The sequence below is a fragment of the Exophiala spinifera genome, assembly GCF_000836115.1.
Source record: "Exophiala spinifera strain CBS 89968 unplaced genomic scaffold supercont1.9, whole genome shotgun sequence".
NCBI lineage: Eukaryota > Fungi > Ascomycota > Eurotiomycetes > Chaetothyriales > Herpotrichiellaceae > Exophiala > Exophiala spinifera.
Genome location: NW_015622521.1, coordinates 1,489,417 through 1,512,301, shown reverse-complemented (window position 1 = coordinate 1,512,301; position 22,885 = coordinate 1,489,417). Strand labels below are relative to the sequence as shown.

At 53.7% G+C, this 22,885-nt stretch overlaps 10 protein-coding genes across 10 annotated transcripts; 4 read left to right on the top strand and 6 right to left on the bottom strand.

Annotated features, from left to right (window-relative positions):
- Positions 1 to 541: 541 nt before the first annotated feature.
- On the top strand, positions 542 to 1,240 carry PV08_11577 (GTP-binding protein rho2; the record flags this gene model as incomplete). The annotated part of the gene is made up of 2 exons (XM_016385885.1): positions 542 to 579; positions 670 to 1,240. 2 exons carry the CDS (start codon positions 542 to 544, stop codon positions 1,238 to 1,240), a joined length of 609 nt encoding a protein of 202 aa, XP_016230829.1.
- A 1,332-nt stretch (positions 1,241 to 2,572) lies between these two features.
- On the bottom strand, positions 2,573 to 3,462 carry PV08_11576 (uncharacterized protein; the record flags this gene model as incomplete). Its single annotated transcript, XM_016385884.1, has 2 exons — positions 2,573 to 2,970; positions 3,051 to 3,462. 2 exons carry the CDS (start codon positions 3,460 to 3,462, stop codon positions 2,573 to 2,575), a joined length of 810 nt encoding a protein of 269 aa, XP_016230828.1.
- Positions 3,463 to 3,659: 197 nt separating this feature from the next.
- Positions 3,660 to 4,961, bottom strand: PV08_11575 (uncharacterized protein; the record flags this gene model as incomplete). Its single annotated transcript, XM_016385883.1, has 1 exon — positions 3,660 to 4,961. The coding sequence occupies one exon, from the start codon at positions 4,959 to 4,961 to the stop codon at positions 3,660 to 3,662; it is 1,302 nt and encodes a 433-aa protein (XP_016230827.1).
- Positions 4,962 to 5,571: 610 nt separating this feature from the next.
- Positions 5,572 to 7,122, top strand: PV08_11574 (galactokinase; the record flags this gene model as incomplete). The annotated part of the gene is made up of 1 exon (XM_016385882.1): positions 5,572 to 7,122. The coding sequence occupies one exon, from the start codon at positions 5,572 to 5,574 to the stop codon at positions 7,120 to 7,122; it is 1,551 nt and encodes a 516-aa protein (XP_016230826.1).
- Positions 7,123 to 8,591: 1,469 nt separating this feature from the next.
- PV08_11573 (uncharacterized protein) lies at positions 8,592 to 10,313 on the top strand (the record flags this gene model as incomplete). The annotated part of the gene is made up of 1 exon (XM_016385881.1): positions 8,592 to 10,313. One exon carries the CDS (start codon positions 8,592 to 8,594, stop codon positions 10,311 to 10,313), a length of 1,722 nt encoding a protein of 573 aa, XP_016230825.1.
- A 500-nt stretch (positions 10,314 to 10,813) lies between these two features.
- On the bottom strand, positions 10,814 to 12,553 carry PV08_11572 (uncharacterized protein; the record flags this gene model as incomplete). The annotated part of the gene is made up of 1 exon (XM_016385880.1): positions 10,814 to 12,553. The coding sequence occupies one exon, from the start codon at positions 12,551 to 12,553 to the stop codon at positions 10,814 to 10,816; it is 1,740 nt and encodes a 579-aa protein (XP_016230824.1).
- A 1,278-nt stretch (positions 12,554 to 13,831) lies between these two features.
- On the bottom strand, positions 13,832 to 16,047 carry PV08_11571 (acetolactate synthase, large subunit, biosynthetic type; the record flags this gene model as incomplete). Its single annotated transcript, XM_016385879.1, has 3 exons — positions 13,832 to 13,881; positions 13,936 to 15,794; positions 15,857 to 16,047. 3 exons carry the CDS (start codon positions 16,045 to 16,047, stop codon positions 13,832 to 13,834), a joined length of 2,100 nt encoding a protein of 699 aa, XP_016230823.1.
- A 638-nt stretch (positions 16,048 to 16,685) lies between these two features.
- On the bottom strand, positions 16,686 to 17,870 carry PV08_11570 (allantoicase; the record flags this gene model as incomplete). The annotated part of the gene is made up of 1 exon (XM_016385878.1): positions 16,686 to 17,870. The coding sequence occupies one exon, from the start codon at positions 17,868 to 17,870 to the stop codon at positions 16,686 to 16,688; it is 1,185 nt and encodes a 394-aa protein (XP_016230822.1).
- A 757-nt stretch (positions 17,871 to 18,627) lies between these two features.
- PV08_11569 (uncharacterized protein) lies at positions 18,628 to 20,803 on the bottom strand (the record flags this gene model as incomplete). The annotated part of the gene is made up of 5 exons (XM_016385877.1): positions 18,628 to 18,972; positions 19,203 to 19,395; positions 19,526 to 20,054; positions 20,125 to 20,673; positions 20,725 to 20,803. 5 exons carry the CDS (start codon positions 20,801 to 20,803, stop codon positions 18,628 to 18,630), a joined length of 1,695 nt encoding a protein of 564 aa, XP_016230821.1.
- A 565-nt stretch (positions 20,804 to 21,368) lies between these two features.
- Positions 21,369 to 22,479, top strand: PV08_11568 (uncharacterized protein; the record flags this gene model as incomplete). The annotated part of the gene is made up of 2 exons (XM_016385876.1): positions 21,369 to 21,638; positions 21,703 to 22,479. The coding sequence occupies 2 exons, from the start codon at positions 21,369 to 21,371 to the stop codon at positions 22,477 to 22,479; spliced, it is 1,047 nt and encodes a 348-aa protein (XP_016230820.1).
- Positions 22,480 to 22,885: the final 406 nt, after the last annotated feature.

The window sequence follows — 22,885 nt, the reverse complement described above, 5'->3', positions numbered from 1 at the left end:
CTCAGCAGTCACCTGTCTCCTTTCTTGATCGCTGTCACTCGCCTGCATCTCTCCACTGCTTGAACGAATCCTAATTGTGGCTGCGCCTCTTTCCTGCCGACCTCCGTTGTTGTTCACCTCTCTCCCTTGGACCCCACGACACGACATTCTACGTTACGTTACAAGCTAGTCTCAGATACAAAAGAACTCTCGCATCGCGCCGCTGGCGGACGACCTCCACACGCCTGTATTTGAGACCACGAGCCCCCTGTGCAGAGTCACAGCTCGCAATCCGACGCTTCATGCGACTATCCGCTGCTCTTGATTTCATCCAGTTACACCAATAAATCAACCACCCTCAGCTTGGCCCAGCCGATCCACAAGCACGTTTCTTTTCTTTTTTTCCCTTCTCTTCTCTTCACCGCTTGTCATTTCTCTTCCTCTTCTTTTCAACCTTGTCCGGACGAGTTTCTTGTCGCAGTCGCCGATCGCTCAACTTGTCATTACGGGAGAGTCGCCGTCCGTCTCCTATAGTGGACGGGTCGACAAGAAAGACATAACCATGGCCCAAAATCAAGCTCAGTCAAATGTCATGAGAAGGTTAGTTTGGAATCTGATGCCGACTGCCGCTCGTTGAGCGTGGGCCGGGGTTATATCCTAGTTTGGGGGACGAGGCTGACACAATTTCAGGAAGCTCGTTATAATAGGGGACGGTGCTTGCGGTAAAACATCGCTATTATCAGTCTTCACGCTGGGCTATTTTCCAACTCATTACGTTCCCACCGTGTTTGAGAACTATGTAACCGACTGTCGAGTAGATGGAAGATCGGTGCAACTGGCACTATGGGATACGGCCGGACAAGAAGACTATGAGCGACTCAGGCCCCTCGCATACGCAAAATCACATGTTATTCTGATCGGATTCAGCGTCGACAGCCCAGACAGCCTAGAAAACGTGCGGCATAAATGGATCGAAGAAGCGAGAGAACGGTGCCCGGACGTGCCCATCATTCTGGTTGGCCTTAAAAAGGATCTTAGAGAGGACCCTTTGGCTATCGAGGAAATGCGGAAAAAGAGCTTGAAGTTCGTAACGCCGCGAGAAGGAGCGGAAATGGCTCAGCAATGCGGAGCTCGGAAATATCTCGAGTGTTCAAGTCTGACGGGGGAAGGCGTCGATGATGTCTTTGAAGCGGCCACCAGAGCGGCGCTCTTAACGTTCAATGGCAAGCAAGGTGGAGGCGGGTGCTGTGTCATTTTGTGAACCTGCTGGGCGAACGAGTATCTTCTAATGGTGGGCCATCTGATCCACTCTGTCGACGCGATGAATGATTCTACGAAAACCCCGGGCGCTTCTCCCCCAGTGCTGAGATGTGGACCATTTGGAGTTGGTACAGGTGTCCAAACCCACGAAAGGTTTTTCAAGGCATTCGCCTAGACTTATTACGCCTCTTTGGGTTGGTAATAACGGCATTGGATGGCATTTTCTCTGGAGTCGAGATGGGAAGCAAAAAAACACACCGTTCTTCGATGGGTATGCATCAAGTCGGAAACTTGAATGGCAGCACCCTCTGAACACACCACTACAGAAAGTGATGTGTATTGTTTGAATTATCTAATGGACTTTAGCGAGCTAGCACAATGATGGCATCTTTTTCTTTCTCTTTTCCTAACGGCCTCGTTCTCAAGACTTGGGCTACAGGACAGGCCTTGCCCATGGCACCTACCGAGTGTGTCTCTAGTGCCACAGTCGGATCGCACAGGTGGATGGACAACATCTGGGACAGTACGACAATGTCCCGAGGAACCCGGGTACATTACAGTACCATCGCTGTGGATAGCAGTGGATTGTCCTCTCCGTTTCTATAATTGGAAGGGGGTCTCAGGGTTTCCCGATTTACGTACAGCCTTTTGAGTCGACTTAACGTCGACATGGAAAAATGGGTTTATTCTTGTTGTTACAAACCTTGCAAGGGTAGGCGTGCCTTTTATATATCCCGATATAGGAATGGTAACGGTAATGGTAATGGCAATAGTATACATTTCAAGTTATAGCTCGGCCGTGTTCAGTTCTTTCCTCCCCTCCTTAGTACGGAGGAGGGTACCCGTACCAGAATCTGCCTGTGATCAGAAATCACTCTTCCCTCAGCAACCAGAATCCAGTGTCAGAGAGAGCACTCATTGTTTCGACTCTTCTTCTCTCTCGAGGTGCTTCTCCTTTTTGGTCCAGGCACGCAAAATTGGGGTCTCCAGAAGAGTAAGTAAGCATTGAGTGCAAGTATGCTCAGACGGCTCCAACTGTCGTGCGCATCCTGTCCCTCAGTCTCGACACACAAGGTGTTTCAGGCGTTGTACCGTGTCCATCCGAGCGACAGCCGTGCCTGCAACACACTCGGATTACAGTCGAGGCACGTACGAGCGAATCCCCCCACAGTCGTGATGTCTGACGAACAAAAGTCAAACAGCCATCTTTTGGAAGAATCCGATCTGATCCGATGTTGACACCATTGTCACGTCTTCTTCCTCTCGGCCACTGCGACCTTGTTCCACAGCATCTCCCCCGTTGGATTCTCTTCAGGCGAGGGGACCGGGTAATCTACCGCTTCCACTCACTATCCCAAACCTTCGCCTTTGCGCCGATCCCGGTGCCCCCGCTGCCTAGACCACCGGTGCTTCCCATGTAATCGACGAGGCTGCGCGCATATTCGATCGGAACACCACCACCTCGTTCCGGTATGCTCCACACGCCGGTCTTCATCTGCGCCTTGCGGAAAAGCCGACCGCCGTCACCGGCCCCGACGCGCAATTCCTCGTTCGCCTCGCGCATTGCGTTGTACTGTCGTTCCAGCTCTAGCTGGCGCGCCTGTTTGACTTTCGCACGGTACAGCTGCCAGGCCCGGTGAATCGTCCAGTGACGCAGATATCGATTGCGGGAGAAGCGCAGAGGTCGCGGAGTAAGCGTGGTGGGATGGTAGAGGAAAAACCGGATTAATGCTAGACAGAGATAGACATGTATCAGCTCCAGTTCCTTCAGCAACAGTACGAGGATATCATGTAGGGGAGGTCCTCCGTACTGATTCTTCGATCAATTCTCTCTTTTCCTCCTTTCTTCGCCGCACGAGCTACGCTCGTCGAGAACGGCGAGGTCCATGTGCGGGCGCTAGTTACCGAAGTGGTCGAGCTCGGAGTCGCTGAAGCTGAAGCTGAAGCTGGACCAGCAACGACATTGTGCAGACTTGGTCTAAGCGGGATCTGAAAACCCTTTGCCAGAGCGGCACGCATAGAAGAGCCGTGCATTGCGGCGAGGGGTTTAGACGTATTGTTGTCGATGTCGGATTCGAAAAAGGTGACCCTGGGGAAAGATTGAATTGAGATTGCGAGCAGCAAAAGATAGAGCAAGTTTCGCGAGGCAAGGCTGACAAAGGGCTTGGCAAGGCTTGGGATACAAGCCCGATTCCCGTCGGACTCGAGACCCGGTATGGACATCGAGCCATTTACTCGCATGCCATGTGTGCACCTTTGAACTGATTTATAACGACTAGAAGAGGAACGACCCTTTACTCGTAGGTACCAAGAGCTAGAGGACTATCAGGGGGGTATCTATCATAGAGTGAAGGTTGCCTTGCATCTTCTCCCTCCCGCATTCCCATCGACCTGCGATGTCTCCATATCCTGCTGCGTTTTCACACCGAGTATCTTTGTGTCTTTTTGTCATAATTCATGATGCGTCTTGACTTGTGACTTTGCGCCAGTCTCCATCTGCAGTATAAGATCAACGCATCCTTGAGAACAACAAATAAACATCCTCCGACAACGCTCTGACCCCATTTGGTGCGAAGCAGTCCAGGTCGTCCGTTCACGGTGTTTGCACTGCTCAGCCACGACCCCGGGAGAGCAAATTTGAGAAGCGAGCCCATCGTAGCCGCTACAGCTGGAAAGGCTAGCGCACCAAGAACGGTCTGGCCGATTGAAGACGTACCGTCGATCCATTGATCTCCACGCTCCCCAAGGAGATGGTGGACGTTATTTCCCGGCTGGTTTTCTGGCCCTATTTGCACTTCGAGTACGACGTCTCCCTCCTCGACGATATCTTGCATTCCATCTCCAATGTCATTTCCGTTAGCATCTTCACCGACACCAATTCCTCCTCTCTGTGGCTCCATCTCGCCATCACCCGGTGTTTCTTCCTCCGACTGTCCGTGTCTGGGACGAATTTCTTGCAGCCATTTTTTATTCAGGTTACAGAAAGTCCTGTGGTATAGCCACCCGTACATGGACCTCATGGCCGGTAAGCATGCAAAAACCGTGCTTGGTCGGGGTGGCCAAACTGTCATGTCAATTTCGAATCTATCGCTTAATTGAGTGGACAGGAGAAATAGGGTGCCTCCCGGAAGGACAAACTCAGCGTAGTTGGTTCTGGAGAAGATGAGGTTTATCGGTATCAGAGCATAGGCAAAGAGCCGGCTGGGTTTCTTAGATGCACGTTGGAAGATTTGAAATGCATCCTCGTAGCCGAAAACCAGATACACTGATTCGAAACCGTGAACCCAGAAGGCGGTCGTCACCATCCCTAAAGCTCCGAGACCCAGGCCCGGCAAAACAAGTCTCCCTAAAGTGCGATCTACTGATCGATAGCCATCCACAATAAAACTCCTCGGCCTTGAGATTTTAATTTCACTCTTGCAGCTTGGACACTGAATCTGAGATTTCTGTTTCTTGTTGTTCTTGGGATGTTCCAGTTCTGCAACCCAGTCCAAAAGACAGGACTCATGTGCAGTGAGGCTGCATTTACACGGCGACCGCCACACCGGTGGGTTGTTTGGGTCATCTTCGGAAGCATCACTCATACATATCCAGCATTTCTTCCCATACGTAGAGGAGCGAGAAGGCGGAGGAGGTCGTTTTTCTGTTTCAATATCGCGGGGAGGAGATGAGTGCTGTGGCTCGCCTACTAATACACCATCGGAGCCATCCTCCGAGTTCATGGTGAGGTCCTGGTCGGAGTAAAGAAAAGTGTGGAGTGATCGGACAGCGCAGTCCAAAGCAGGCAGTGGGTGTTTTCGTTAGGAATCGCAGCAAGAACGGGAAGCAGAGGCTAGCAAGAAGAGAATCGCATCGCCAACGATGAAGCCTTGCTTGCTGGAAAATCGTGTTGATACTAACAAAGAGAAGAGAATGTGATTGCGTGAGGTGGTCTCGTCGCAAACAATGCACGATGATAGAATCGCAAATGCTAACAGGCACGCCAGAGTAACGTAGAGTAGGCTCTTTAGGCTAATGACGCACCCCCATTGTGACCCCCGGCGATGACGTTTTTCCGCTCCGGAGGCAACACAAACCCACCGGCTACAACTTCGACGTTCAGTAGCATCGAGAAGAAAGGACATCGAACCTTCTTACTCCTCTGTCTATCGATGCGATCGCTGTCTGGTCGATTCCTTCTACATCGACGCGAACGTTGAGTCGGGGCCATCCACGATATTGGTCCTGAACCCGAGCGAACTGCAACAGCCACAAAGCGCACCATTACGAAGTACTGCCAGGTCTCCGTAACCACGCGAGGTCCCTGTACACGGCCAATCTATCGTTATCAATATGAGCAAGCTTGTACCAAAAGTCAACAGCTTGGACGATGTCTATGTCGGAGCATCCGCGGGGGACTCCGTGCCAGCCGAACTCCGCCATCGCTTCGAGAATCTAGTCACCTTTTTCCAGACCAAGTACGGTGGGAGACCAGACTTTGTCTCAAGAAGTCCGGGCCGCGTCAACATAATTGGCGAGCATATTGACTACTCGCTCTATGACTGTCTACCCACGGCTGTAACAGTCGATGTACTAATAGCGACCCGCGTGGTGAAGGACGACTCGACCGGCCAACCGACCATCAAGATCGCGAACATAAACTCAACAAAGTATCCTTCCAAAGTCTACACAATACCAAGCTCTGGTGCAGTTGAAGTTGATAAGGCACACCATGCCTGGAGCAACTACTTCCTGGCCGGTCTGAAGGGTAGCTTACCGTATTTACGCGAGAAACTAGGGGAATCGTTCAAACCCCAGGGCATGGAGATTGTGGTAGATGGAAACGTCCCAAGCGGCGGTGGTCTCTCGAGTAGCGCTGCCTTTGTTTGTGCCTCTGCGCTGGCCGTCATGGCCGCGAACAACTATGACATTTCCAAACAGGACTTGTTGGATCTCTGCATCGTATCCGAACGTGCTGTGGGAGTGTTTTCGGGTGGGATGGATCAAGCCGCATCTATCTTTTCCGAGAGGGGTTACCTGCTGTACTGCCATTTTTTCCCCAAGTTTTCAGCTGAACACGTCCCTGTGCCGGTGTCGGATCCTGAGGTTACCTTCCTGATCGCACAATCCTTCGTCACATCGGATAAGGCAGTCACAGCCCCAATACATTACAACTTGAGGGTGGTCGAGGTGACTCTTGCCACAGTCGTACTGGCGAAAATGCACGACATTGCCTTGAATCCGGATGATTCGTCACTGGGATTCTGTTTGCGCAACTTCCAAGAGGAGATTATGAAGAAAGAGGGTCGCAGGGACGAACCCATGGCAGATCAAATAAAGTCCGTGATTGATATCATCAACACGAAACTCGACAAGGACAGTTATACCTTGGATGACATTGCTCGGATCCTAGGCATATCTGTCAGCCAACTGGAGACGCAGTATCTGTCCAAATTTCCCATTCAAGCAGACTCGTTTAAGCTGAGACAACGAGCGCTACACGTTCTAGAGGAGGCTGAGCGTGTCCATCAGTTCAAAGATGTTCTATCAACGTCTACAAAACTTGACCAAGAGAAGCTTTTGTTCCTGGGCGATCTTATGAACCGTACACAGGTCTCTTGCAAGGACGTGTACGAATGCTCCTGTCCGGAGGTCGATGACATTTGCTCCATTGCTCGCAAGGCCGGAGCGTATGGCAGTCGCTTGACAGGTGCGGGTTGGGGTGGATGCACTGTGCATCTAGTGCCTCAGGAGAAAGTTGCGGCCGTCACCGAAGCATTAAAGCAGGAATATTATTTCAAGAAGTTTCCAGATATCAGCGAGGAGAAACTCCGCGATGCTCTTGTGATTTCGAAACCGAGCCAGGGGTCTTCGTTGATTGTTGGGTCTGCGCTTGACTTTTGAATGAAGTTGCTGATACTTACGAAACATTGAACGTTGGACATTCAACATTTATCTTTCCTCCTTCGTTGCCATTGGGTTGCTGTGCGCTGGGAAATAGGCTCTGCACCAGACCCGGCTGAGATCCCAGGGGTCGGGTTTGAGCTTCGTGTCAAGTCGTCACAAGTGGTCTCTCGCTCGGATTCGGTGGCTCTACGCTGAATGCGGTGAGAGCACACTTGAGACCAGCCGTCCGTGATCAACACTCATACCTGATGAATGGAACGGAACGTCCTCGTGTCCTTTGTCCCTTCTCACATGCTCATTGCATCGATCACCTTGTGGAGCTAAGTTGCATGTCAGCCCCAAGTCCCTCCGTACCTTCATCTACGTGCCCTCATCTCCTGTCCAACAACGGCATCCAGCCACACACGTGATATAATAGCCAATATCATGTTTGGAGCTCTGGAAGAGGCAGTTGTCACTGTTCACCGGCGAGACCCTAGTCAGAATGTCAGCCCCTGGCTGACTACCTAACCCCATAATGCTTGAGACTTGGGTACATAGAGAACGAATAACGAATAAACTATCGACCTACCTTTACCTTTAACGGCTGCTATTTACCAGACAGGCAGGGACTCCGTAGCCGATACCGCGCGAAGTCCTTGTAACAGATAGTGTGGCCGCGTCCAATGATTCCTCCTTTTAAGTTTTGCCTGATTCGTGATAGTCGGCCCCACTTTTCATCTACTTTCTCGCTCTTCGCCCAAGACAAGCGAGAAGAGATACTTGTGCCATAGTTACTGAAGGCCAAAAAATGTTACAGTGGTAACCTTTCGTGCCCTCTGAAAATTGTTAAAATCTGATGGCCTTCTTTACAGGTGAACAGTAAGCCTTTGCCCACGACTCCGTCAACCCCCTTGCGCAAGGTTTGCCCCCCCAGTGTCCCCGCTTCTTCTTGTAATAAGCTGACACCGACCATGACTGGACTCTCCGTACTCGTACGCTCAGACACTCTTGTACCATGGCAATATCTGGCGATCCCCCTCTCGCCTCGCTGGTGGACGGCGGTGGCTTATAGAACGGATACAATCCAATTGGCTGACCAACGCAAATAAGACGATGCCAGCACCACTGCCGCCACGATGGAGCTGAGTTCTTGCCTCCCTCCATCGTTCTGAGTGATAGTGCTCCAGTTTCCCATGCATACTTTTGGGTTGTTCCCAGGATCTGCAAGGGTTTAAGCGTTCATCCGGCCTCAGTATCCGATCCTACAATGTCTAGATGCTGACGGGTGGATCTCGTACTCTCCCTTCAACATCGACGAGCACCCGCTCCTCCGGTAAGGATTCGTGATTTACCAAAAAGATATATAAGCATTTCTGTTGCGTGTATTTATCGTCTCCCCTGACACCTACCTACGAAGCAGTAGGTAGCTAACTACCTAACACTCAAGAAAAAAAGAAAAAAACGAACAAAAGCGAACGGAAATAATGTCTCCCAGGATCTTTCGGTCCTCCTTCCCTCCCATTGACCCGATCAAAGTCGACCTCCTATCGCACTTGTTCTCCAACCCGAAGAACACGCCTCATGACAAGCAAATCTACATCGACGCCGTGACGGGAGCGGTACGCACGTACGGGGCCATCATCCAGCGCACACGCTCTCTCGCGCACGGCCTGCGGTCTCTCGGCGTCAAACCACTCGACGTCGTGGCTTTCTTCAGCCCGAACAGCATCGACTATGCCATCACCTGCTACGCGATCCTCGGCTGCGGCGCCATCATCTCGCCCGTCAGCGCAGCATACACGGCGCAGGAACTCTCATCGCAACTGCAAACATGCGGCGCAAAGCACTTGATCGCGCACTCATCTCTCCTCGACATAGCAAAGAGCGCCGTCGCATTCGACCCGTCGATCCTGATCATCCAAGCCGACGGAGAGCGTGACGCCAGCGGGTCTCCCACGGCCGAGACTCTCGCGAGCACATGCCCAGCGAGCGCGCTGGTGTCCATCTCCCCGTCTGAAGCGTCGGAGCGTCTCTCGTTCATGTGTTTCTCATCCGGGACCACAGGAGCAGCCAAGGGCGTCATGACAACGCACCTCAATATCGTGGCCAACACGCAACAGTGGCAGCTTCACGCGCCTGAGGAGTCGACGGGCAACATCACCAATGTCTCCTTCTTGCCGTTGTCGCACATCTACGGGGTCTTCATCGTCCTCATCATAAACATGCTGGTGGGCAACACGACGGTGCTCCTCCCGCGGTTCGAGCCGGAATTGTTTTGGTCGTGTCTGGCGAAACACCGCCCGGAGACCGTCCACGTCGTGCCGCCCATTATGCTGCTGTTGGCCAAGTACCCCAACCTCGAGCGTTGGGACCTCAGCAGCCTGAGACGAATCACGTCGGCCGCGGCTCCACTCAGCGTCGAGCTGCGCGAGGCCGTCGAACGCCGCTTCAAGACGCTGTACGGCACGACTCTCGTCTGCCGCCAGGCGTGGGGGATGACCGAGACCAGTCCGCTGGGAGCCCTGGTGCCGGTCGACAGGATCGACAAGCGGCACACGGTCGGCAACGTGGTGTCGGGCATGGAGTTCAGGGTCGTCGACCCGGAGACGATGCGCGACGTCGACGACGACCCCGTGCGCGGCGACGGAAGCACGAAACCGGGCGAACTGTGGTGCCGCGGCCCCAACGTGACGAAGGGGTACTACCGCAACGACGAGGCCACGAGGAACGGTTTCTTCCGGGATCCAGCTGGTGGCGAAGCGCCGTGGTTCCGCACGGGCGACATCGGGTTTATCGACGGCGACGGCTTCGTCACCATCGTCGACCGCATCAAGGAAATGATCAAGTACAAGGGCCTCCAGGTGATTCCGAGCGAGCTAGAAGGAAAGTTACTCGAGCACCCTGACGTCGAGGACGCCTGCGTGGTTGGCATCTATGTCGACGCGGAAGCGACAGAGGTGCCGGTCGGGTTTGTCGTGGTGAGCGCCCAGGCCAAGGCTACCAGCAAAAAGGGGGGCGACAAAGTCGTCACTGACGATGTTCATACCTGGTTGAACGCCAGAGTTGCAAACCATAAGAAGCTGAGGGGTGGGTTGTACATTGTAGATGCGATACCCAAGTCTCCTAGTGGGAAGATCCTGAGGAGACAGCTGAAGGCTGATTTGGAGGTGAAGACGAGAAAGTCTAGGGGTGGGTCGAAGCTGTGACTAGATAGAAGAAAGCCCTCGCGCCACACACACACACACACACACACACACACACACACACACATGTACTCGTACTTATATGACGTACTTTGATGTGCGTGTGGACGACGACGCGCGTGGTGGCTGCAACTAAGATCTTGTGCTCTCTGCTGCTATGTCTTGCTGCTGTGTCCTGCTGGCAAGCATTTTAACTGCCTCCTCCTGCTCTTCCAGCTAGCTTGTTTATCGACGCATCATTCTCGAGTGAAATTTCCAGTGAACGCCGGCACCGGCCCCGTGGTATCTCTTTCTGGTGATCCTGTTCCCCCTTCCCGTGAAAACGTATCATGTATCGTAAACCCTCAACGCCCCACTCGCTCCTTTGTTTCTTGCTTTTCCCCAAAAATCGTAACGCGTAATGACTCAGTTTTGAGGATCTGGATTGATTATAGACAACCCGGTGGTATATATAATATACTCGCAATAGTATACCACCAACCGCGGCGCGGGATCGTCAGATTTCACACCTTCTGCAGGCCTTCTTCGTTATCCCTTTCCAATTCCCTGGCAAGGACCTTGTTCCGCTTCTTCTTTGCGTCGACGGCTTTTCTCCACCCCTCTCCCCAGACCGTGACGGTCCACAGGGCCATGGCGCTGAGGACCATGAACGCGGCCGAGACGGTGCTGAACCAGCCGACGCCTATCTTCTCGATGGCGGGGAGACAGACTGCGCTGCCGGCGGCGGCAAAGACATAGCGGATCATGTAATTCCCTGCGACGACCTCGGCGCTCCGGCCCTTGGCCTGCATGACGTCGAGACAGTAGGTGTTGAGGCTGGGAAAGCAGAACAGCTGCGCGACGCCCTGCACAAACATGGCGGCCACGGGCAGCGGCACGCCGCCAACGGCCCGGTCGACGCTCCAGCCGTAGACGAGCATCGCGGCCGGGATGACGCCGCCGAGGAAGACGTAGCAGCTCCGCAGCCTGTCTTCGGGCACGCGCCGGCCGCCGCGCTTGCGGATCCACCGCTTGACGATGTGGTCGGCCCAGCGGCCGCCGACGAAGGTGCCCATGAGGTAGCCGCAGCCCGGGGCGATGTAGAACAGCCCGGACTGGATCGGGCTGGTGAGATGGAAGCGCGGGTTGAGCACGTAACGAATCGGAGTAAGGAGGGAATACATATTCCAAACGAGACTGCTGCTCGCGACCCCGGCCACCAGAAGGTTCGGGTAACTGACCAGCAGCCAGGCGACGCGGAGCGGGCTGACCCAGTGGGCGATCTTCCTGGCGCGCCGGGACCGGGAGGGCAGCTCCCGCAGCTCGTCGATCTTCTTCTCGGGGATCGTCTCGGGGAGGACGAACACGACGAGCACGGCGGCCAGGCCGCCCAGGGCGGCCTGCAGCCAGAAAATGTCCCGCCACGAGCGGTAGGTGACGATGATGCCCCCGATGAACGGGCCAAAGGCCGGGCCGATGAGCGTGCCGCTGAGGAACCAGCCCAGCGCGGTGGCGCGCGCCGTCGGCGTGTAGATGTCGCCGAGGCAGCTGGTGCCGACGATCAGGAAGCTCGTGCCCTGGTAGGCGGTCAGCATGCGGAACACGAAGTAGCTCGCCAGGTTGGGCGACAGCGCGGTGCCGATGCTGAAGGCGAAAAACAGCCACGCCGTCGCGATGCAGATCCACCGCCGCCCGTAGATGGTCGACAGCGGGCCCCAGAGGCACGGGCTCAGCCCCATGAACACCAGGTACAGCGCGTTGGACACGTTGATGACGCTCCCGCTCGTGTGGAACGTCCCCGCCACCTCCGGGATGGCCGAGAGGATCGTCGTGCTGGAGATGGGCGCCAGGAACCCGCACAAGGACAGCACCACCGTGATGAGCACCTTGCGCCGCGGCGAGAACCGTTCGTACTGTGCCGCGTTGACCTCGACGTACGACGAGCTGTGCGACGCGATGGCGTGGATGTCGTGGTGAGAGGCGTGGGAGTGGATCCGTGCCAGTTCTGCCGACGGCCTGTGTCTGTCCCCTTCCTCGTCTGCGTCTGGAGAGATCGGGGTCGAGTTGTCTCGAGGGTGGCCATGGTCACGGCCACGGCCACGGCCATGGTTCACGGGGATCGTGGTGGTTCCGGCAGATGCCTTCTCCAGATCAACTTCTGTAGAGGCCGTGTGTGGCCGTGGATGACTGCTGGAGCGGACGCTTCGGCTTGGGTGTGAATGGATGTCGACATTCTCGATGTCGTGGTGTAATTCGCCGGTCATGGTCGTGTCGTTGAACGAACTCGGTGCAGACTGTACAGCATGTCCGGAATCAGGATCACTACTGGCAGGGGGCCCCACGTCGGGTCGAGGACTGAACACCGAAATGCCTCGCCGGGGTTGGACAAGTCAAAAGGACCGTGTTTGGATTTTGAAGACGTACTTGCCCCGGGGGTTTAATATCACGGCCAGCAAGGGGCGAAAAGAGCGGGATGTGAACGGTATCTCTCTCGAATGTCGACGTATCATGAGGTAAACAGCGCTAGTTAAGTAGTAAACCAGACCGAAAAAAAAATGACTCAACAAAAGGTCCTCAAGAGCGGACAGAAGATGCTCACCGTGAAATCCATGTCTGATATGGACGCACTCCTGACTGGCTCCGGCTGTCTGGACTGTCCCGTACCAAGGACCTTGTAACCAAGCGACTTGATGTTAGTCTTTTCCCTCTGCGTCTCCCATCGGATCGTCCGATCTCGGCAACTTTCCGCATTCGGGCGTTGGGCTGCGGTGATTGGACGAGACTAGTGCCGAGTGCCGTGCGAGCCAATCATGTCCCCGGTAAATGCCAGCGGGCAAAGTCTTCCAACGCCCTGTGTCGAGGGGCTTTTTCTCAGCCGACGGAACTGCATCTTTGTTGCCGACGGGCCGGAGGATCGGGACATACATACATACACGCTTACATACAATAGGATGAGGTACCTCTTACCTACCTTCTTTAAACTGTGACGAGGTCTATTGTGAGGGACCGAGTTAGTCATAGACATCCAGCTGTCGGCGAGTCGCTCAACACGTCAAGGTACCAAGATAGATGGATGCATCATTCAACGCATCATCTTCTCTTGTGAGGCATATATATCTCATGGCAGGCACCACAGAAGGGCAGAGAGTTACCTACACACTTTGCAAGATCCCTATTCATGGCGAGATTGACAAAATCGAATGCTGACAAAAAAGTACACATCTGCTTCCGAAATCGACAAGATGGTCAATGTTGTGGTTTTGAAGCTGATCAGAACGACGCTATATACCCAAGAGACCGTCGTGGATTCATACCAGCTATGTCCCATGCCATAACTTTTGGAAATCACCCTTCCGCCAAACTTTTGCGCAATTTCGCTCCTCCAACATGACCGTCGGATACTAAAAACAACAGATCTTGATACTGCGCTTGACTTGTGCGTGGCTCAAGCCTCCGCGATATCATGAATACGTACGTCGCCTATACAAGTCGTCCTCCTAAATTGGGGTAGTTCAACGGAAAATTATAACTGGTTATGGTGTTCAGTGGCCGGATCTCTTCTTCATGAGGGCTCTTCGTTCCTTTTCTTTGGCTACGAAAATCGTCAGTATGGTCTTTAAAACAAATCACAGTACCGGAAACGTACCTTCATCGTATACCAAGAATTCATGAAGAGCCTTGCCAGCAGGCACCATGGGCAGAACAGGTACCTTCTTGTCGGTAACGACTTCGAGAAGAGCTGGTCCATCGCCACTTCCGCTAATCAACCATTCAAGGCTTGCTTCAACGTCGGCAGGCTTGACACATCGTCGGGCTTGGACGCCCATGGCCTCGGCTAGTTTGACAAAGTCCGGGTTCTTCTGGTGAGTGTGGGCGAATCGATCCTCGTAGAACAAACTTTGCCACTGCGTCACCATACCCTGTTCCTCGTTGTTCAAGACAATCACCTTGACACCGATGTTGAACTGGTTGGCCGTACTCAGTTCGGTCAAAGTCATGTTGAACGAGGCGTCTCCGTCAATATCTACAACAAGAGCATCTGGTCGGGCAACCTTAGCCCCAATAGCAGCAGGAAGACCGAAGCCCATGGTGCCCAAGCCACCAGAGGTGACCATGGTCCGAGGATATCGCCATCGGAAGTGTTGAGCGGCCCACATTTGATGTTGGCCGACACCAGTTGCGATGATAGTTTCTTGCTTCCGGTTGGCTGTCATGTCAGACAACTTTTCAATCAGCTCTTGTGGCTTGATCAAACCGTCGGGTGTGCCCCTCTCGTATGAGCTCAGTGGAAATCGCTTCTTCCAGTCATTTATTTGAGCGAACCATTCGGGTCGGTCATTTACGGCCTTGACCTTGGGGATGAGCTCGGCTAGGTTAGTGGCGACGTCTCCCTCCACGGCTTCGGTGGCCTGTACGACCTTGTTGATGTTCTTGGGCATAATTTCGAAGTGAACGATACCACCACGCTTCGCGGCCGCCGCAGCCTTGGCCTGGGGTGCGAATTTGGCAATGTTGAGAGTCACACGGTCGTCAAATCGAGCGCCCAATGCAATGATCAAATCCGCTTCCTGCATCGCCATGTTGGCATACGCAGCGCCATGCATCCCGAGCATGTGTAAAGACTTGGGGTCAAGCTCGTCGTAACCGCCCAGGCCTTGCAGAGTCGTTGTGACGGGAATGGCAGCCTTGTTTGATAGCTCTTTCAGGAGAGCGGGGCCTTCAGGGCTCCCTAAAATACCCTGTCCGGCGTAGATGACGGGTTTTTCGGCGATGTTTACCAAGTCAGCCACGCGTGAAAGAGTACCCTCCAACTGCTTTCTCGACATCTCTCGGGCCGCTAGAGTGGCTGCCGATGGATGAGCGGGCAAGGTAGATTGCATGGGGATCGGTCGTCTCAGGATGCCAGCCGTCACATCTTTGGGTAAGTCGACAAGCACAGGACCAGGTCGTCCTGAAGTGGCAATTTCAAATGCCTCCTTGATGCGTTTTGGCAACTCTGCCACGTTCTTGACCATTACGTTCCACTTGGTGCAAGCTCTCGAGATTCCAACGACGTCAGCTTCTTGAAAGGCATCTGTACCAATGGCGGTAGTAGGCACTTGGCCACAAAACACGACCATGGGGGTGCCATCAGAAAGCGCATCTTGCATCGGAGTAATGACATTTGTCGCACCCGGACCAGAAGTCACCAGGACAACACCGGGTTTGCCAGATGCTCTTGCATAGCCTTCGGCCATGTGTCCTGCACCTTGTTCATGTTTCGGGAGGATGAACTCGAAGTGTTTTGAATTGTAGATGGCATCGAAGACTGGAAGAATGGCACCGCCAGGGTAACCAAAAATGTGCTTGACGCCTAAACGAAGCATCATCTCGTGGAAGATTTCTCCTCCACTGAGGCCGACGAATGAATCATCGAGCTCGGGCTGCGGTCGGTTGACCAAGGGTGAGGGATCGGTGCGTCGAAAGTCATTGTTGAAGGCTGGACTGGGGAGAGGTCGTGTTGATCTAGGTGGCTGTTAGCTTGAAACTGTTATTTCTTTAACGATCGCCACCAGAAACACTCGTACTGTGCTTGAGCTGCAGCAGTGGTGGCAGGTCTTCGCTTCGGGTCCGAGGTGGTTTTTTGTGATTTTCGGTAGGGTGAAAGAGCTGCGGTGGGAGCGGTGGTGGAAAATTGCTGCGAGCACGAGGGTCTTCGTTTGGAGATGGAGCGAATGGCGCTGGAGCCAGGCCTCATGGGCACGATTCTGGTCGCCATGGTGGTTGGCAAGAGGATAAGGATTGGGCGTGTCCAGTGGGAGAAGAAACAATTAAGAAAGTGAGGACGAAGAATTATGAGTCAAGGCTTCATTGGAGGCGGGCGTTCGGTAGTCGGCGGTGGTGGATGGTGGATGGTGGATGGTGGTGTGCACACAAGATTATGGGCGGCGGGAGAGGGCGAGACTCTCAGTCTCTCAGTGACGGAAATTTTTGCGGAGAAGCCTATAAGACGCCCCTGATAGGCCGGCCACCTGCGACCACGGGTCACTAGGCCAGCGGGAGCCACTCGTCCGGCCGAAATCGCTCTTGGCGGCGCAGATGTGCCCTTGCTGCACCGTATCCTCACCAGACGTGATGGTGCGAAGAGGAGAGCACGCGACACTCTGTGTACTCGTAGATGGAACTGTATACTGAGTGGCTCCAGCAGAGGCCGCGGTGGATCGTTGTGTGCTATGTGTGCTATAATGCCACGGTCGCAGTCGGAAACTTGGGCCATTCTCTTACAATCAGTTCGTTGGTGCTTTTGGACTACTGCTTCCGACTAAAGACTTAGTCTGATACCTAGCAGGAGCACGCCTATCGTACACCCAGGCGTGTAACTCACAGTTCGTACTATGGTCTCTTCGTATCTCGAGCCTATGCCCTTCTCCCAAAGACTCGTATCCTCTTCACGCCACCGTCGGGAATAATGGTCATCTTGACGTGCGTCCAGACGTGACCTTCTGGGGCATCCGTGGCCGACAGAGCTCCGCTTTCGAAAACGTGCTCGAGGTCTGCTTTACAAGGCTGCTCGCCCTGGATCACGGGGACCCATCTGGCATCGTCGGCCTTGGGGTCGGCCTCAGTTCCCAGAGCAGCTTTAGCAGCTTCCAGCGCCAACGCTTCCACCTTGACCGCTCTAGGGAAGTTGCCACGGAAGTCTTTCGTGTCGACGACCACCTTCTCGATCTTCTTGCCCTTCAACCCCAGCCGGACAATGACCCAGTCAACGTGGCCCTTGGTCCTACTCCTCTTGGTCTCCCATCCGTCACCCATGTCCTTGCCTCGACCAGGTAGGAGGAGGTACGACTTTCCACCGAAATGTTGATCCGAGCACTCGATCGCGACGCCGCCGTTGAGCGCACTCGCCAGATCCTCCACCGGTCTCTCACCACCGGCCGCTGCACTGACAGGTAGCGGTGGCGGCACGACTTTGCCATACACTCTCAGTCTCGCAATGCCACCGTCCGGATACTGCTTCAACCGCAGATGGGTGAATTGCTCGCCTGTGACGCCCGGTCCAGAGACGGTCCAGGCTTGACGTTGGCTAGGGCCGCACTTGGAAGGAGGTAGCACTTCCTTCCAGCCCTGGAAGCCTTCCTTTTCAACACCGCTGGCCGCTTCTTGTTCGGGCGTGAGGAAACAGCCGTCGAGACCCGCATATGGCGCTTCGTTGCCGTTGAAGTGAGCAGTGTCAACCTCCACGGCGTCTATCACGCCGACACAGCCCAGCTTTATCACCACCCAGTCGTACTCTTTTGAATTGTGTCTTCGCGTCTCCCAGCCATCATACCATGCTCCGGTGTGCACAAAGTAGCCTGCTTTGCGGATCGGCGGGCCTGCGGTCAGGAGGTTCTCGGCGGAAGCGAAGTATTCGTCGGAGCACGAGAGGACTTTGGCACCGAGGACAGAGGTGCTGAGGTTCGTCAAAGAGGACAAGGTTGTGTCGATCAAGGACGCAGGAATGGGCACGGTGCTAATGTCTGGGTTTGCCGCGGCTGGCTGGCCTTCCTTGTTCACTGAACCGCCGGAAAGAAGCTGTGGTACGATGTTGACTTCCATGATGAGTGTCTGGCCCTTTTGAGGCCGAGCGTGGACAGTTAGGTACAAGTAAAGGAATCTAGAGCCGCAAGGGAATGGCTACTCCGGCGCAAAAGAAAGTGTGCGTGTTAGAAGTACTCGAAGACTGAACAGGTCTGCTCGGTTAGAAAGACGAAAGGTGTGAAGGGGGTGAGAGAGAGGTAACGGTCGAGAAGTAGTAGATATTGCCCACTTGTCAAAATACTCTCCCTGTGGCCTCTGGCTGAGAAACGTCCTGTTCGCAGAGTGTCCCGAAGGCGGAGGACGCCGATAGCACGACATGCCCCAGAGGTTAATGTTTTTATCGACTACAGGGACGATAGGTACGACGAGGGTGCCCCTCGCCCGCCGTCTTGACCCCCCGCTAACTCCAACTTAGTTAGTTACGCACGTGTTCGGCTTAGGGCTGCCAGGGCCACTAAGTTAGGGAGGCTTCCTCTAGTGGGTGTCCCTGAGCCTTACAATTACTCTTCGCTGTCACTCATCCTCATCGTCGTACCCAGAGCAAATCTCGAAGGATATCTCTCTATCTTGGACGTCGCTGATGAATAACTCATCCTCAATGGAAGGAGACCGGGAGATAGAAACCGATCCGAGTTCTTGTTCGCGCACCTGGCGGACAGGCGTATCTAAAGAGCTCGGTCCTACCCCTGAGCAACAGAGGTTTTCTTGATGTCGCGCGACTTCAGCCCATGCCCTGCGTCAAATCTTCTCATTTCTGACAAGGTACAAATGTACATTACATCTTTGTGTTTCGGGCTTCAAGGCCCAATTCTCTCTTTGCCCGGTCCCGAAGCTCTCTTCTCAGCAACTTGCCAATCGCATTCTTTGGTATCTCCTTCACAAACACCACTCCTCCGCGGAGCTGCTTGTACGGCGCCAGACGGGCCTTGACGTATTCCTTGACCTCGTCCTCGCTTATTTGCTTAGGGTCTGCGACCACGTACGCTCGCGGGAGATCGGACCCGGGGTCGTCTGGCATGTTGACTCCAACGACAGCCGCCTCTTGGATCTTGGGGTGGGTGATCAAGAGGTTCTCAATCTCGGCCGGGGCGACTTGGAGTCCTTTGTACTTTAGTAGTTCCTAGATGAGCACAAAAACACACGTGGAAGGAATTAGTAAAGTGTTTCAAGAACCAAACCATCAAGATGTCAACCTCCGGAACAGATAATCTAATAACATGACCCATCATAAAACGTGATTTGTGAAACGTGAAAGGCCGATTTGGAGAGGCTGAGGCGAGGCATTTATCGAGATGTGGACGTAGATGAATGTGAGATCGCGAGTATATAGGAATCAATATATACACATACCTTTTTCCTGTCGACAATGTAAAACTTGCCGTCCCGCAGTACGGCAATGTCGCCTGTGCAAAACCACCCGTCGTGGAACGCGGTCTTGGTGGCTTCGGGGTTGTTGAAGTAGCCTTGTGTTACGAGCGGACTGCGCACGAGTAATTCGCCCTCTGTTCCTGGTTCGACGTCGTTGAAGTCCTCGTCAACCATTCTAAACTCGTCATGTCAGCTAGGCATGCGCACACTTCTTTCTACCCTCCTCTCTTCCCCCCTCTCTTTCGATTCACGCGTGTGTGTCTCTCTCATTTGAAGAGGAAGGTCATCTTCAAAACGAAACTTACCTCAGTTCCACATTCTGTAAAATCGGACTGATACTCCCAGTCACGTCGCTCTGCCCTCTAGGCATCATGGTGACGGCTCCGGTGGTCTCACTTAGTCCCCAGGTCTGGCCTATGAAGGTCTCGCCTGTACCTAGCTTCGAATTCGCATGACTTTGCAGCTCCCCGTCCATGGGTGCGGCGCCGGTAGAAGCAGCGTCGACGCTCTTGAAATGGTCCTGCACGTCTGGAGACTTGGATATCCGTAGATAGATAGACGGGACCGTGTAGAAGGCGGTGATTTCGAACTGTTTTACGTACTGTAGGAGTTGCGACCATTCGTACTTGCGCATCCAAAAGACTGAGCCGCCAGAGTAGAAGGGGAGAACGATGTATCCAAACAAGCCTGCGATGTGGCTGATCGGGAGGTGCGCCAGGGTGCGGTACGGTTTGAGTTCCTTGCCTGCTTCGACTTGCTTCACTGCCCATGCACGCCCGGGTAATGAGACAAGGTAGGTTTCTTGAACAAGGTTTTCATGGGATAACATCACGCCTGGAACAGTCACAAACAAACAAATAAGCCAACCCCTCAGTCAACAGCTGCGAGTGATGTGTTTGTTTACCTTTGGGCAGACCAGTCGTCCCAGATGACCACAAAATGGTGATCAGACTCTTCTTCAACGTCTCGGCGTCGGTGATCTTCTCCCAGTCGAGAGTCTGAGCAGAGATGGCATTGAATTTGCCGTCTAAGCTCTGTAGTTTCCACGACGGACTAGACTCGAGGACCAGGATGCGGTCAACAGGGACGTCGCTTTCCTTGGCAGCTTTAGTAGCGAGGTCTTTGAATTCGGCACCGCAGATGATGGTTCGACTTTTGCCAATCTTAATTTGTCGAGCAAGGTCTGGCACGGTCGACGACGGACTCGCAGCAGAGTACACGCCACCTGCTGCGATGACGCCAAAGAAGGCGGCGGGAACTAGTACCTGGCCATAGCTGATCACTGTCACGACGTCCTTGTTCGGTCCCCTAGCTCCGATTCCGTACTGGTACCGTAGTCCGTGAGCGATTTTCCGTACAAGGCTGCGAAGCTCGGCTTTGGTGATCTGGTTGGAAGGATTGGCTGCTTCGAGGTGAAGAACAGTATCATCTTGTGCGACGCTGTGCTCAGAGTCTAGATATCATTCTGTGAGCTGCGCAGTCCTAGGAGGGAACCATCACCCACCAAAGAGAAATGTCAACAGGTCCAATCTCGGAACGTCGACAAAAGGCTGTGGACTGGTGTTCGTATATATTCTAGGCATTGTGTCTACCGTGTTCTGTAAGTCTGGGTCTCCAATTTCCGTGTCGTGGTCCGCTAGAGGGAGGCAGGGATCCAGGATGCCCGTCAACAAGAACGGCGACCATTCTGACTTGAAGTGCCATGTCGCCCTCCCCGCGAGTCATACACCACTAGTCAATACTCCATGCTTTGCACCGCTTCTTCGACAGCCGAATTGTGTGGGGTTAACTTGAGATACATCTTGGACCGAGGTCTTTCACGGACCAATCAAGTCGGACGAGGGCGCTCGCCCACGTTGTACTGCACCCAATTAGTCTCGTACTCTGGAGTGTGCACGGTGTCCCATCCTGTTCAACAGCCGTATGGTTAGGGGTGGCGTTTGTGTTCGAGAGTTCAGCGATTCCGGAATCCGACTGCTTTCTCAGCCTCGCGCTTTCAGCCTCGTCTCTGTGACGTCAAGTTTACCTGCCCTCTTCGCTTACAACTTCCGCGTCCTTCTATCCAAGTTCAATGTCTGAAAAATGTCGGTCTCGGCGTTCAAAGAACTAGTACGGCTTATTCAAAATCTCATACGCTATCTGAGAACAATGGGAGGTGGCCGAGACAAACGTATATCACGCTCCATCGTCTTCGCCATCCTCAGCGACGACGAAGCTGGGTCGCGATCCCGCATCCAGATATGGCGGCCGGTAGTCAAGTTCTTCAGACTTTACGGCCTCACTCTAGCGAGACTGCGCCCAGAATTATTTCGAAAACTGCGTACCGAGACCTGGGGCCTGTCTGACGACGAGTACAAATCCAGCTTCAGGGACACGGACTCGCTGGTACCAAAGGGAGATATGGGATATTCAGGATCAGTATGTCCCCTCAAGACACCATTCACAAACCACATACGACTGACACAAGGACCCGGGGAGATAGACATTCTTCACAACGGCTGACAACAAGTACATGATCAAATCCATCCCACGTCAATTCGAACACTCCTTTTTCCGAGACGACCTGCTCGAACCATACGTCACACACATGCAAACACATCCAACCTCCCTCCTGGTTCGCATCACAGATTTCCTAGGCTGGCGATATAGCAGTATTGGCGGAATGTTGAGTCTTGCCCCAGCCTACCACCTTGTCATGGAAAACCTGCTGCATGGCCAAAGCGACAACTCCAAGTGGCAGACCTTCGACCTGAAACCGACGTCGTATTTCTTTCCCGAGCGCGACATTGCGGGTGGCAGACTGGCGAGCCAAGCGACAAAGTCCAAACTCGCAGATGAGTTCACAGACAAACTCGTCCTAAGCCAAGAACAAGCCGACTCATTCTTTCAGGCTCTCGAAGCAGACACAGAACTGCTGGCCAAGAACAACGCCGTGGACTATAGTCTCATGCTGGTTCGGATTCCACGAGACTCGTCGACTCCGACGCAAGACAACCCTTTCAGTGATCCGCCAAGCTGGCGAACGGGTATACCCTCGCAGGATCACAAGTGGCTGATTCGTGCTGTCATATTGGATTTCTTCTGGGCAAAGCACAAAGTCCATGCAAAGGCCATGACGTTCTTGATCAAGGCGTGGAATTTGGTTGATCGAAAAGGTCCGATGAGTATCACGACGGAAGCACCAGAGTATCGAGGGCGATTCTTGGAGATGTGTAGGGAGATGGTGGAGATCAAAGAGAATGTGGTGGATGGTGGGTGAGACGAGAAGTAGCACCCAGTTTGACAGTACGCGTTATGATATGTGACCACGACGCGGGTTTTCAGGTGGGAGAATCAGCCATTTCCATAACCCATACTTTCATAACGTTAGCGAACGAGCGTCATTGGTGGCGTTGATTAAAAGGAGAAATCCATGGATGGCGGTATGTAGAAACAACCAGATACCCCTAGCTTCCTAGACTCATTTATTGCTTGTCGCTTTCGACCCTTGTAAGCAGGTAGTTTGTCGATCCTCAAATATCTGTTCAGTGAGTTATCGGATCGACGCCACGATCTAGAAGACTCAGAGAGCCTCATAGTTACCACTTCCACAAGGAGAACCAAGGTACTCTGTACTTAGTCTCCAATGATGAGGCCGCATACTGAGCCCCAGCCTTGCCAGACGA